The 14,867-nt window shown below is 37.6% G+C and overlaps 1 protein-coding gene across 7 annotated transcripts in view; it reads left to right on the top strand.

The window, feature by feature from the left end:
- The first annotated feature begins 7,121 nt into the window (after positions 1 to 7,121).
- dmxl2 (Dmx-like 2) overlaps positions 7,122 to 14,867 on the top strand; it is a 117,620-nt gene continuing 109,874 nt past the window's right edge. For 5 of the 7 annotated variants that reach the window (XM_022687011.2, XM_022687010.2, XM_022687008.2 and 2 more), the window contains exon 1: positions 7,122 to 7,647. In XM_022687011.2, coding sequence (XP_022542732.2) covers positions 7,561 to 7,647 — 87 coding nt within the window. In that variant the 5' untranslated portion in view covers positions 7,122 to 7,560. The remainder of the gene's footprint in view (positions 7,648 to 14,867) is intronic. The other 2 variants (XM_022687013.2, XM_022687012.2) reach the window with 1 other exon arrangement.

Raw genomic sequence — 14,867 nt, 5'->3', positions numbered from 1 at the left:
GTAACTGTATACCAGTATACAGCAGCAATAGAGAGTAAACATACCACAAAGCACTAGATTCAGGCCAGAGGTCATATAAGAGCAAGGGATATAAAAAAGTGTAGTCAAAAAAACAAAAGATTATACACAAACCAACAATACTCAGTGATGTGTGTGTATATATTTATATGGGTGTGAACAGGTGAAATCAATAATCAGGTGATTAAAAATCGCAAGTAGAGCAGAGAGTGGGAGAGACAGGAGCGCTATCGGCACCCGGCATGACAAAAGTCTTTCTACTAGATTGTGGAATTTTGAAGTGAGGATTTGATTGCACTCAGTGACAAGAACATAAGTGATGTGAAGTTGAGTACTGAATGAAACACCATCATTCCAGATTACAGTTACACTGCCCCACAAGGGTTATTACACTAGACGTGGTCTGGGACCAAAATAGCTACCTTTTCCTACGTCATTAGTGTTGCGTTATATCGGGAGACACTATTTAATTTACCAAGTAGTGGTGAAAACAGAAGTGAATTTGGACACTACCTTGTCATTATCAAGCACCAGCACCGGTCTCATTACAGTTTTTCCCAAATGTTTAAACGCATTTCTAAAAACTTGGCTCAGTTTCTCAAAACTCTAAACACAAACTGAAAATTATTAACTCCTTTGTTGAAACTCTACAAATCTCCAGCAAAACTGATTCCTTCCACCAAAACAACACACACAGCTATTTTATGCTCATCTCTTACAGAGCATCAAATAAACACTGACAAGATAAATTCAAAGCACTGTTATCAGAAGTGTTTGGTTATGTTTTTGACTTCATGAGGCCGCTGTACAAATTCAAATGCATATAAGTCCATGGAAATATGTTGGCTTTCTGTTGTTTTTATTTATTTGGTGTGGTGTAGGACCCCCCCCCCCCCCCCCCCCGCATTTACAGTACTACACAAATGTAAGCTATATTTACTGTATGCAATATGTTGCAAAACTGTAATTTTCACCTATTTTCACAATGAGAAACATGATAAGAAAAAAATCACATACAAAGAGGACACAAAAATGTATTTATTGCAAAATGCAAAGAAACAGATCACTGTTCATCAGACCCCTGATCTCGATCAGGCAAGAAGACCTCATCTACATCAACTGCAATATTCTCCCTCGCCAAACAGCGGGGGAAAAATGCCTTGCATGGTGAATCCATCTTTGGCAATCATCTGCGTGGATGTCATCACATGCCTCCCAAATTACATGAAGTAGAGCCACACGCTCGTGGGGTCTGCGTTTGTACACTTTCTACCTCCATGCAGAAAAGAATTCCTCTATTGGATTGAGAAATGGGGAATATGGTGGAAGGTGCAGCACAACAAACTGTGCATTTAGAGAACCAATCATTGACCAGAGCTGCCCAGTGGAAACTTACATTATCCCAGAAGACAACATAGGAGGGCTGTATCAGTCACGTGAGGCCTCTTTTATATTCTGACAAATGATTGAAACGTTCTTCTAATTAAGTTTACAAAGCTGCAACTTGTATGAGAATACTTGGTAATTAGAGTTTTGTATTTGGAGGTCAGTGATTCTCAGGTGACCAAGGTGTTCTAAATGATGCAATTTGTGTTTAGTGATTTACAAAGCTGTGATTTAGAATGATATTTGAGTGAGAACATGTGGAATTGTGCTTAGAGTTTAGCAGTTTGGAGTCACAATGTTGACACATGAGCTTCATGTTTTTGGATTTGTGTGCATAGTTCCACATTTTGTGTGTAAACAATGTGGAAAAACTGTAACACACACACACACACACACACACACAGGGGAGTGGTTGGGCCATTGGGCCGTGTTTAAAACTTCATAAACACACTGAACTGAGCTTTGAATTAAAGTTAGTGAAGCTCTGAGCTGACCATGGAGTCATTAATCTCATTGACTGTTATATTTACACTCTTTTAAAGATAATCCTCACATTACTACACTATATGGAGAAACATCTGAATATAACAGCGCACGCCAGCTTGCAATGTTGCCAGATTGGGTGCTTTTATGCTAAATGTGGAGTTGACTGGAGGAAACGCTGAGCTTTGACAGGTAGACAAAATTACCAAGTGTTAAGAGTTTGGAAATTTACCTCAGCAGTGTTGTTGATAGCTAACGCTAACCCTGCAGAGACAGAGCTTTTAGTGTTGCTGATGGAAATTTTAATAAGCTGTGTTTGTGTTGGTTATTATGTAACTCAGAGTATTCAATTCTTTCATTGCTTGTGAGTTTATTTTTATGTATTGTAATTACTTTTCTTTGGTTCGTGTGTCCTATCATACAATACACAAAACACATATATAATGCAAACATGCAGATACAATTATTTTAAATACTGTTTTTTTTTTTGTAATTGTGATATTTAAGATATACAAGGTATTTTATTTAAGATCATGTTGAAATAAACCCTCTTATAGTGTTGATTGTTAACACATTCATCTCGCTTAGTGAGAAGCAGTGTTTACTATAAATCATGATGCATTATGGGAGTTTATAGTGCCTTTAAAATCCCATTTTTCCATTTTAGGATTCAGACACTCAGAGAAAAATGGCCAACGTATTTAGTGCCCTAAACAGTAAACAGGGACCCATTTCGGTCACAGCCATGGGTTAATGTTTCCATGTTTTTCTGTACTTACAGGATGCAACATAAAGAAGCTGTATGCATTGATTAGAAGAGGTGTCCACAAACATTTGGAGATACTGTGTAGATCCTCTCATCTCTTTGCTGTGTTGTTATCAGGTCATCTCTCTCAGGAGCAGAAAAGTGAGTGTGTAATCAGTTCAGGGTCTGCACAGAAATGCAGGATTTGGCTCAGAAGGAAATATCGAGGCTATTTAATTAAGTGGTGTTTTTGGCCAGAAGGTGCATCAGGAAATTGTGCATTAGGAAGATTATGCAATAAATACAGTGTCAACTTACAATCCTTAAATTGGGGCAATGGTCCTCAATGTTCCTCAAAGAACATAACATTTAATAAAGGTCCTGTAAAGCATCCAAAGACATGGAGGCTTAATGTAGGTTTTCGTCTGTGAAATATCTTTGACTACCTATTCAGAGTAACAGATATTTTGACCTGGAGTGTCCAAATTGTTTCCCAAGAAATTGATATAAATAGCTTATATAGTGAATGTGTTTTTATTTATTATCATGTTATGCATGTGCACATGATTATACTAATGTAAATTTAGTAACAGAATTTCTGACTGATGGTATTGATCTCCTCAATCCTGTACTGTTTTCCTCCGAGCTTCATATTAAATGTACCATGCAGAGGATTCCAGCATATTCCTTTAAAAAACCCTAAAACAGTGGCTTTTATAACCCAGGCCAGTGCACAATATAGCACCACACCGTCCTGCACTGTGTGGTGTCATAAAAATAACATCCATTACTGACTGAACACGATCAATAGCTGAACTTTCTGCTTATAAAACCCCACCACAGTTACACATTTACAGAATACATAGATCAAGTAGGTCCAGAACAAGCAGATGTAGAATACGTAGATATAGCATACATCATTTTTTAGATTAAAATACATAGATGTACAAATGCATAAACGTATTATCTGGCCCCTGAAAAGACGTCTTGCCAATAGAACATGACATAATGGAATCATGAACCTTTTGGCACCCTGTATAATGATAGATGTAACATAACATAGACTATACAGGGTACAAAAAAAAAAAAACGGTCCTGAAAGAAACCTGAGTGAGTGTCCCAATACTTTTGTCCAAATATGGTAGATGTAGAACACATATATGTAGAATACCTCTATCAGCTACAGATGTAGAACACATAGATGGAGAACCCATAGATCAGTTACGGCTGTAGAACACATCGATGCAGAACCCATAGATCAGATACAGATGCAGAACACATAGATGTAGAATACATATATCAGTTACAGATGTAGAACACATAGATGTAGAATACATATATCAGTTACAGATGTAGAACACATAGATGTAGAATACATAAATCAGTTACAGATGTAGAACACATAGATGTAGAATACATAAATCAGTTACAGATGTAGAACACATCGATGCAGAATACATAGATCAGTTACAGATGTAGAACACATATGTAGAATACACATATATTAGTTACAGATGTAGAACACATATGTAGAATACATAGATCAGTTACAGATGTAGAACACATATGTAGAATACACATATATTAGTTACAGATGTAGAACACATATGTAGAATACATAGATCAGTTACAGATTTAGAACACATAGATGCAGAACCCCTAGATCAGTTACAGATGTAGAACACATAGATGCAGAACCCATAGATCAGTTACAGATGTAGAACACATAGATGCAGAACCCATAGATCCGTTACAGATGTAAAACACATAGATGCAGAACCCATAGATCAGTTACAGATGCAGAACACATAGAATATATGTAGAATACATATATATATATATATATATATATATATATATATATATATATATATATATATATATATATATATTAGTTACAGATGTAAAACACATATGTAGAATACATAGATCAGTTACAGATGCAAAAGCCATAGATGTACAATATACATACAGTTGCAAGAAAAAGTATGTGAACCCTTTGGGATTACTTGGATTTCTGCATAAATTGGTCATTAAATGTGTTCTAATCTTCATCTAAGTCACCACAATAGACAAATACTGTCTGCTTAAACTAATACCACACAGAAAACTTTGGAAACTTTGGATTTAATAACTGGTTGATCCTCCTTTGCAAGCAAAAACCTCTACCAAATGTTTCCTGTAGCTGCAGATCAGACCTGAACAACAGTCAGGAGGAATTCTGGATCATTCCTCTTTACTAAACTGTTTCAGTTCAGCTATAATATTATGGGATATCTGGTGTGAATCTCTCTCTTGAGGTTATGATGCCACAGAGCATCTCAACTGGGTTCAGGAGGTCAGGACTCTCCAGAAGGAGTATTTTTTTTCTGTTGAAGTCGTTCGGTTGTTGATTTACTTCTATGTTTTGGGTCGTTGTCCTGTTTTATCATCCATCCTCTGTTGAGCTTCAGTTGGCAGACAGATGGTCTTAAGTTTTCATGCAAAATGTCTTGGTTAACTTGGGAATTTATGCTTCCATTGATGATGGCAATGTGAGATACATAGGTCATTTACAGGTGAAGAACACATAGGTGTAGAATATAGACAGATCAGTTACATGTGTACAACATATACAACATATGGACACTCCAGATGGAGTTGTAGCTGTATGTATAAATGTGTGTAATAGAAGACTTAGATCAGTTATAGATGTAGCCATAGGCGTAGGAACCGGGGGGGATGGGTGGGACATGTCCCACCCAATATTAGAAACAGGTGGATTTGTCCCCCCCAAAAATGATATCAGTTCGCTCAGGTCAGCTGTACTATTAATGAGGAGACAGACCGGACCAATCACGGAGCCGGTTCAGGTATTAAGTCACGCCTCTCAGTAGAAACAGCCAATCAGCTTGCTGGTTTTGCGGCGCGCGGAGCAGAGGCAGTTTGCTGTTGGGGAAGCCCCGCCCCCTCGCTGTGAGATTTAGCAGCGGGATCGGGACGCAGCAGCTTCAGCTGATTTTAAAACAGATCTGGATATACGGAGATTTTACTAAAATAAAGGTAACGATAGGCTAACCACTTCAACTGTGATGATATGTTTCTGATAGCTGGTTAAAAATACATGTCTCTGAATCAGCACACAGTTTAAACCCACTGTGATTAATAAACTGCAGCTGTGTTAGTGTAAGCTTATCTTTGGAATTAGCTAGATTGGGAGTCAGGGTTAAAGGAAAAAAATAAAATATATATGTAATGTTTCCCTGTACCTGATCAGCTAATCACTTTAATTTTCAAACTGTTTATTCATTTAGGATTACAGGACTTACTGTGAGCTATAATGAACGAAAATTGATTTAACTAACTAGTTATCTAGAAGCTGGATGTAGATGATCGCCAGAATTTCGTACAGTACTTTAAGTTGGTAGTTTAAAGCAGTTACTTAACCCCGATCACTGCCCTAAACTAGTGTTTTCCACCTGATCAGCTAATAAACAGTCATTTACTGAGTTTACCTGTTAAAATCCTTTAGCCCCCTATGGAGCCTAAATTAATCATGTATATCCACCAGAGGAAGCTCTAGAATATGCAGAACAGTTTTAATATGCAGTAGAATATATAAGAACTGGGTTGAGAAACACTGCTGTAACGTGACTTCTGTTCATTTGTATTTCACAGTAAGACCACATATCCTGACGTTTATAAAAGTCTCTATGAAACGTAAAGTTACATTCTTTTACATAAAAGGACACCATCTTAAGAAGAGCTCTCAGTAGAAAAAAATAAAAGTGCAGGAGAAAATATAAATATACAACAGAATTGACATGCCAATACATAATAATAATAATAATAATAATAATAATAATAATAATAATAATAATAATAATAATAATAATAATAATAATAATAACAATAATAATAATCTGTTATATTATTTTAAATATTAGGTGATAACTGAAAATTTTTGTCATATGTACATAATTCAGACATTGCTTGCATAATTTTTCTAACAACAGTAATGTGGAGTAACATGTTTAGGTTGTAAAATCACCTTATAATAATAATTTACTTTTAATTAAAAGTAATTTCCACAAATGTTGTTCTAGGAAACTATTGGGTGGGCTTGGGTTCATATTGGCAAATGTGTCCCCCCCAATATCAAGCCCGCTCCTACGCCCTTGGATGTAGCACACATGGTTTATTATTTAAACTACTGATATATAATACAATAATATATAATACACAAAGCAATTCAAGAGACGAAGTCAATGTTTCTCCAACAGCAACGGTAACTGTTTTAGTCGTGTGAACTGTAACAACAACATCTGTAACAACAGAATCAGGTGAAACCGGTTTTACTACATTTGGGATCTATCTGGTGCGGATCTGTATTACTCCCTCTGCTGTTCGGCTCGAGCTTCGTGTCGTGCGCGTCACCCCCTCCCCCCGCCTCCTCCTCCTCCCTGGTGCGCGCTCGCGTGCTCGTAGCTGGTTAGTGCTTGCTTGCCTTGCGCGCGCAGCTGCTGCGGTGATCCATCCGCGCGAGCAGGAGCTGCAGGAGCAGCGGCACCAGCGCGGACGGAGCCGTTGGTTTTGGATATTTTAAACATTTGAATTTAAACATTTGAAATTTTAAAGAGTGACCGTTAACGGCTTTAGCGGTCGCCGGGGTTTTAGCCGTCGATATTTCGCTCGTTACGGCGTTTTTGCTCGCTGCTCGACAGATTTACCCCTCGCAGAGATACACAGGGAGAGCGGTGGGAGTGTGTGTGTGTATGTGTGTATGAGAGTGTGTGTGTGTGTGTGACAGGGCCAGAGACAGACGGACGGATGGGATTCCCGGTTTGCTAGCGTTAGCTTCAGCTTGATGGAGGAGGAACCGAGCGGCGCTGTGAATTATTGATAATCACCGTCGCGGCGCTTCAGAGGAAAAACAGCACCGAGAAAAGATGCATCTCCACCAGGTGCTGACCGGAGCCGTGAACCCGGGGGACTGCTGCTACTCGGTGGGAAGCGTCAACGACATCCCCTTCACGGTAGGACAACCAGCAGTGCGCGTTTTTAACGCCAGAGCCGCACGTTAATGCTCTTTTCCCAGGCTAGCAGGTTAGCTTGCTAAGCGCAGCACATCATTATAGAGCTAGCTGTAGCCGGGATGCTTTATGGGGGGTGAATATTGTGTTTTTACACCCGTTTGATCCAGTCAAGGTTATAGGCTCTCATTGCTTTCCACAACAGCTAGTTAGTTATCTAGCTAACTAACTAGAAATGTAGCTAGCTAACCGACATATTAGCTAACTAGCTTGCTAACTAGCTATTTAACGCAATGTATTGAGCTGTCACAGCCAAATAATCCAGCCTGCACAATAATTTAACCATCTAGCTAACTAGCATTGGGACGCTTGTAACGTTAACTGTTGACTAGCAAAGCAAATATCATTGAATAAACGTTACCCAATATTTTGGTTCTATTGCATTCCTCTTTTAATTTTGATGATAGAAGACACCCGTAAATAAACATCATTTATTTAACATCACCTAACAGGCACTGGTTAGTGTTGAAATTGTGAAATTCTCTATCAACTCCTTTTTAAAGGCTTTGAATTGTTGGGCTCCTCTACACTCACTAACTACATCGTGTTTTTTGGTAAAAGGTGCACACCTCAAATAATCTAATAACAATTACCATTTAAACGCCCCCTTCTGAACACAGTAGCTTACCAGGATATGTTGAAGTGTGCTGGCTGGTGATTCTGTTCTAATTCTAGTCTAGACACAGTAGGAACGAATATAATGCAGTTTTATGAGCTACTAAATTAAAATAATCCTGCATGGTTTATGGAGAGTTTTAATTCATCCCTGATATTGCTTGCTAGCTGGATGTTGTTTATACTACCCAAAACACATCTCAGATGCAGTTCTACGACCTTAGAAATAATATGGGAAAATTTACTGTGGGAAGATAATGATAATGCAATGCAAAGACAAATAATGCTGGTAATGTTGGATATTTTTATACATTCAGATGCAGTGTTATGAGCTGTCTCTGCCAAATAATCCAGCCTGGACCATAACCAACTAGCTAACTAGCATTGGAATGCTTGTTACTGTTGATTAGCTAAGCAAATAACATTGAATAAAGGTTACCCAATACTGTGGTGGCATTGCATCTTTCTTTAAATGTTGATGATGAAAGACACACGTAAAAACATCCTTAATAGGCGCATCACCTAATAGGCACTGTTTAGTGTTGAAATTGTGAAATTCTAAATCAATGATCATTTAAAGGCTTTAAATGGTTGGGCTCTACTCTCACTACACCGTACTTTTAGGTGAAAGGTGCTCCCCTGAAATAATATTAATGACATCGATCATTTAAACGCCCACCTTCTGAAAACAGTACAAGGATAGTATGTATATGGAAAGTATGTATATGCTGTTTTATAACTATATTGTTGGGAAGTGTGATGGCAGATTCCAGATGATTCTGTTATAGTGTCTAGCCTAGACACCATAGGGATGAATATATTGAAGTTTTAAGAGCTAATAAATGCAAATAATCCAGAGTAGGTTATGGAATGTTTAAATCATCCCCTGACATTGCAAGCTAGATGGTGATTATAGGCTGATTATGAATGGCTCCGATGCAGTGCTGTAAACTGATAATTAATGTGTGAAAATGTACTGTGGGAAAATAATGTTAATGTAATGTGTTGATCCATCTCCTGCCTGGGCAAAACCCAACTAAGATGCAGTTCTACAATCTTATCTCATAAATAATCATAAAAAATCTAGTATAACAATATAAAGTTAATGAAATGTGAAGACATATAACCTGGGTTAAGTTATTAGTAGATAACTAGGCCTAAAAGCATTAAGATACCTAACAAGATGTTGAAACGTTACATAGTGGTCTAGTTACATGCAGATGCAGTGTTATTGGGCAAACAAAGGCCATTTATCTTGCCTAAAAGGCATTAAAGGATTGGGCTGTTTTAATTTAGCCCATACCCGTGCAAAAGATGGTGCTTTGGGAATGCAAAACATGCGTAAAATAGAGAGCTTGGAGCTTCCTAAGACAAATGATCCCTGATGGGTATCTGTCTAGTGCTATGCTTTGCAGAGTGGGGGAATGCACACAGTGCGATATTCAGTGAAAGAAGGGTAATACTGGTTAGTATAGTGTTTAATATGGCTCATGATTCCACTCTTATCTAGATTTTAGTGTGGACAATGCATCAAATGGACGAATGTAATGCAGTTGTCTGAGCTACTAAATGCAAATAATCCTGCTTTGGTTTTTAAGTGATTTTGGAAATTATTACATAGTGGTATACATGCAGATTCATTGATCTAAATCAACAAATTATCTTTGCTAGATGGTGTTATATGTTTGGTATGTATTAATTCAGCCTATGCCTGTGCTAGATGATGCCTAGAGTGCAAAGCATCTGTAAAATACAGAGATATGAGCTTTCTAAGACAAATGATCCTGGTTCTGTATCTAGCTAATACTATGGTTTTTGGAGTATGGGAATGACTGTGAAAGGGGAGTAATAATGGTTTGGAAATGTTTCCTAGGGTAGATGATTCCACTCTTGTCTATATTTATAGGGTTAGGTTTCACAGTTTTAGACTTGTACATGCATAGGGGCAAATAGGATTCTACAGTTCTAAGAGCTACTAAATGCTCATAATCCTGTATGGGTTATTGAGAGTTTTAATTCAGCCCCTGACATTACTAGCTAGCTAGATAGTGGTTATGTTTTCTACACAAGGCAAAACACAGCTCAGATGCAGGGCTGTAAGCTAATCAATAATCCTTAAAAACGACTATAGAAATATGTTCTGTTGAAGAAATGTAACAACAAATGACCTGGGTTAAGTAGCTGGCACCATGAAAGGTGTTGGGAATATCACATAGTTCTGTGCTTTCAGATGTGGTGTTATGAGGCAAACAAATGCAAATTATCTTGGCTAGATGGCATTATATGTTTGGGCAGTTTTAATTTAGCCTATACCAGTGCAAGACGATTCCTAGGTAATATAAACATAAGTAAAATGCAATGCTCTAAGCTACTAAATGCATTCCTGTATTGGTTTATGGAGTGTGTTTTTTGTTAGTTATGTTACCTGTTCAATGCAAATCTGTAAAAATCTTATGTCCTGGTTAGGTAGCTAGCTAGTGCTAAAAAAAATGCACACAGTGATGCTGTGAAAGGCGAGTAATAATGGTCAGGAAGAGTTTTCTAGGGTATCTATAAGCATTAGGATGCTTTGCTCCATTCAAAATGGTGCTTACAGAATGCAAAACATGAGTAAAATACAGAGATACAAGCTTCCTAAGAAAATTATCCTGGTGGGTACCTAGCTAGTGCTATGCTTTACAGAGTGGGGGAATGCACATGTGGTTAGGTTAGGAGGTGTTTCCTATGCCAGATGATTCCTCTCTAGTCTAGATTTTAGTTTTATTTCTCACAGTGTGGGAAATGCACCAAAGGAATTTATGTAATGCAGTAATTCAGTGCCTGACATTGCTAGCTAAATGTTGGTTATGTTGCCTACTCAGAACAGAACATGACTCGGGTGCAGTGCTATAAGGCTTATGAATAATTCTTAAAAGTCTGATATGAAAATATAATGTTAATGAATTGTAAAGACACTGGTTAAGCCTTGCACTGTTCAAGATGTTACAAAAGTGATATATTGGTATACAGATAGATGTTGAGTTATGAGGCATACAAAGACAAATTATCTTAATTAAATGGCATTATATATATATTTTACTTCAACCCATAACAGTGTTTACATGGTTCCTAGAGAGTGCAAAACATGAGTAAAATGCAGTGCTACAAGATTTGTAAGACAGATGATCCAGGTTGGGTTATGCTTTACATTTTTAGAATGTGAGCAAATGCACACAGCAGATTATTAAAGTCGAGTAGTGGCATGCCTTACAGTGAAGGGAAACCACCATACACTTTAGTGGCATGCAATCTTTTAAGCTACTAAAGGCAAATAGTTCTGCATGGGTTATGAAGTGTTCTAATTCAGTCCCTGACATTGCAAAGATTGCAGGTTATGCTTACGTAAACCAGGCTGCTTGGGTGAATAAAACACATTTCTTAAGGCAAAATATTCTGTTTGGATAGTGTTCTAGATCATAGAGTGTAAAAATACAGTGTTATAGGATGTCAGGATGTCAAGGAAAGGCAAATGATCCTATTTATGTAGTGTTAGGTTTGCAAACACAGGGGAGGGTTCATTCATGTCTTGACAGTGTCTTGTTATTGTTGGTTATACTGTATAACACAATGGGCAAAAGTGAAACAAACACAAATACAGATACAAATACAAATGCAGGCTAATAACATACTAAAGGCAAATGATTATATATTCTGATAGGGTAGAGATAAATAAATAAGCTGTGTTATGTGCTCCCTAAGCGATCTTGCATAGATAGTATTGTATGCAGTGGCCCTACACCGTATAAAAGCATATATAAAATGCAATAAAGTGACCTGATGAAGTGCTATTATTAGTTTAGTTTTTGAGAGTGCCAGTATGTTACATTTTGTGCTTTAAATTTGAACGTGAGTTTCCTAAAGATCAATTACTAGGTCTTGGTTGAATAAGGTAGTGTATGTGCACTGATGCAATGTTTTGTTTTGTCTGTAGGATATCTTACACTTAAATATTCAGAGCATAATGTTTAGGAGATGCCAAAAGATCATGATGTTGGACAATGGTATATAAAGAGTGCAGTGTCTCTGAATTCAGTGCTTGACCATGTGGAATTATATGTAGCTCTGGGTGGATTCCAAAGGCAAAGGGGCTCAGCTGTGTTGTGTTGTGTGCATTGGGGTGTTTTAATACTCTGTAGTACTCTGCCAGTCTGCCTTTGGTCCTGAATGTTGGACGGTTGAATGGGATGTGCCCAGTGGAGGCTGGCATCTGAGGCTGGCCTTCATGTAGAGATGTAGTTTCTGACTGTGCAGTGTAGGAATGAACCATATGGACATAATTCTTTATTGCTATTACCACATTATGTAGCTTATATGTTATATTTTATTATATTTTTAACATTATATAGCTAAATATTTCTTCATTTCTTCATTTGTCAATACCGGAGAATTGCAATATAAGTCAACATATGAACAACATGAAAACCACAGAAAACGTGACGAGCACACTCAGAATAGATCTATCAATAAATTCCTTAAAAATAAAATAGTTTAATGTAATTCACTGTTTTTGTCTGTTTTTCCTAATTGACAAGTTGTAGGTTACTGACCCATCTTAATCTATAGATTTAATTTTGAATCTGTTTAACCTGATCACTTTTCAGGGCTAGTATGCAGATTGTATTTTGATCAGATTTTAGCCGCATGCGTGGGAGACTTAAAAACCAATATATCATTGGTTAGTTGGACCAAAATCTGATTGCTGTGAAATACAGAACAATCAGATCTGATCTTGTGGCAACCAGTTATTGATACGTTCAACCTCCTCTTCAAATTTAGGGGATGGCAACAGCTTCACAACCATAACATGTGGATCAACTGCACCTCAGACTGCGTCTCCTGAAGTGTTTTTTTATTTTTGAGTGATGTGAGCTGAGTGTGGGAATAAAACTGATCCCCATCTCTTGGTCTGGATGTCGTGGAGATGGTTTTACCCTCCACTAAATATTAAGAGCAGAGGTATGGAAGGGTTTTTGTTGGATTTTTGTCACAGATGCAGCTCCTCTTCGGCAGAAGCTGGTAGATAGACGTTATGGAACTCTTCAACACTGCAATCTTTGTGACTGATGTTTAAGCCAAGTTCTCCTCATCTTTTAACTACTGTGGCACCCTCTGACTAACTAAGTAAATAATACTACTTACTTTGTACATTTATTATGATTCATAATCTGTGTCAGTGGTCCTGTGTGATTTTCAATATTGTGGATAACATGATTGATAACATGGTTACATGAATTTAATTTCATAGTCAGGCACAATATGTTTCATAGATATGCCCAACCATCTTTTGAATTATTCTGCCAGCAAGGAAAATATGGCCAACGTACTGGGTCTGCATAAACTAGCTTATCCTAATTCTTCTTCCTCTTACACTAAAAATGTAACCTAAGAGAAAAGTAGATTATAGTATGTCCATTGAGGTAGATTAGCCTCTGCTAAGCAGTAATAAAAAGTAATAATATTTTAATAGAAATCATATATTGAGAGATTATCAGTAAACATTGTGATCATATGACCATATGTTTTACTGCATCACCCACCCCTACTGTCTTATGAGCCCTATCACGTATTGGAATGAAACTGTGGTATTCCCCACCTCTTTCACCTCTTAGTTCCCAATAATGCCACCTGACGGCCTTTCCTCTGACCTTTGTCTCTTGGGTTTAATCAGATAAGTTGTGACGACTAATTCCTCTTGTCCTTTTTTAATGAACGGGCTTGAGTTTGCAGCAGTGATTTATTGCTTTAGAAAGTAGAAGTGAAACCTCTCAATAGCAGACAGGAATATTCCTCAGTGACACAATGACACAGTGTTCACTCTGTGTGAAGAAGGGTTATTTCCTCATGGGACTTGCCCATAGATGCAGCATTGGATTCTCATAAATCTGTCAGCGTGTAAGGTCTGTCGTCTGGGCTTTAATTAGGCCGAGTTGTCTGCTTGTTGCTCTAGTTGTGTATTTGTCATCAGCTGGGCTGTAGATTTATATTCGGTGCTACATCGTTTTGTGCTGCTTACAAACATGCAGCTTTACTGAAATGCTCATTTTAAATGCTGATTTAGTGTAAATGGGTTAAATTTAAAACTCAGACAGGCAGGCGAGTGGGAAGTGCACTTTAACAGTGTTAAAGCATGAGGGTTTGGTGTGGTCTGGGCTGTTTAACGGCATGTGTATGGTTATGTGTGTTCACAGGACTGAGTCAGTGCTACTGCTTCTGTTTTCCCACCATGTGGTGCTGTATTTTTAGCACTAGATGGTATATGGTCTATAGTCATACTGATGCTGAGGTATACATGTACTGTTTTGTTTCTGTGGTCCCAGAATTAAATATAATAATTAATTCAGTATTTTTGTCATTTTAACACCATTTCATGCCACTGATATAACGATAATCTGAAAGGTCTATTATTGTCTTAGGCCCTTTCTCAATCCCATTTGACCCCTTGGCCGTACAACTTACTCTTGCCCCTTGTTTTCGAATGAAACCCTTTAATGAATGAAACCCTTCTTAGA

This window comes from Astyanax mexicanus, chromosome 9 (genome assembly GCF_023375975.1).
Source record: "Astyanax mexicanus isolate ESR-SI-001 chromosome 9, AstMex3_surface, whole genome shotgun sequence".
NCBI classification, from domain to species: domain Eukaryota; kingdom Metazoa; phylum Chordata; class Actinopteri; order Characiformes; family Acestrorhamphidae; genus Astyanax; species Astyanax mexicanus.
This window is presented reverse-complemented; position numbering and strand designations above follow the sequence as displayed.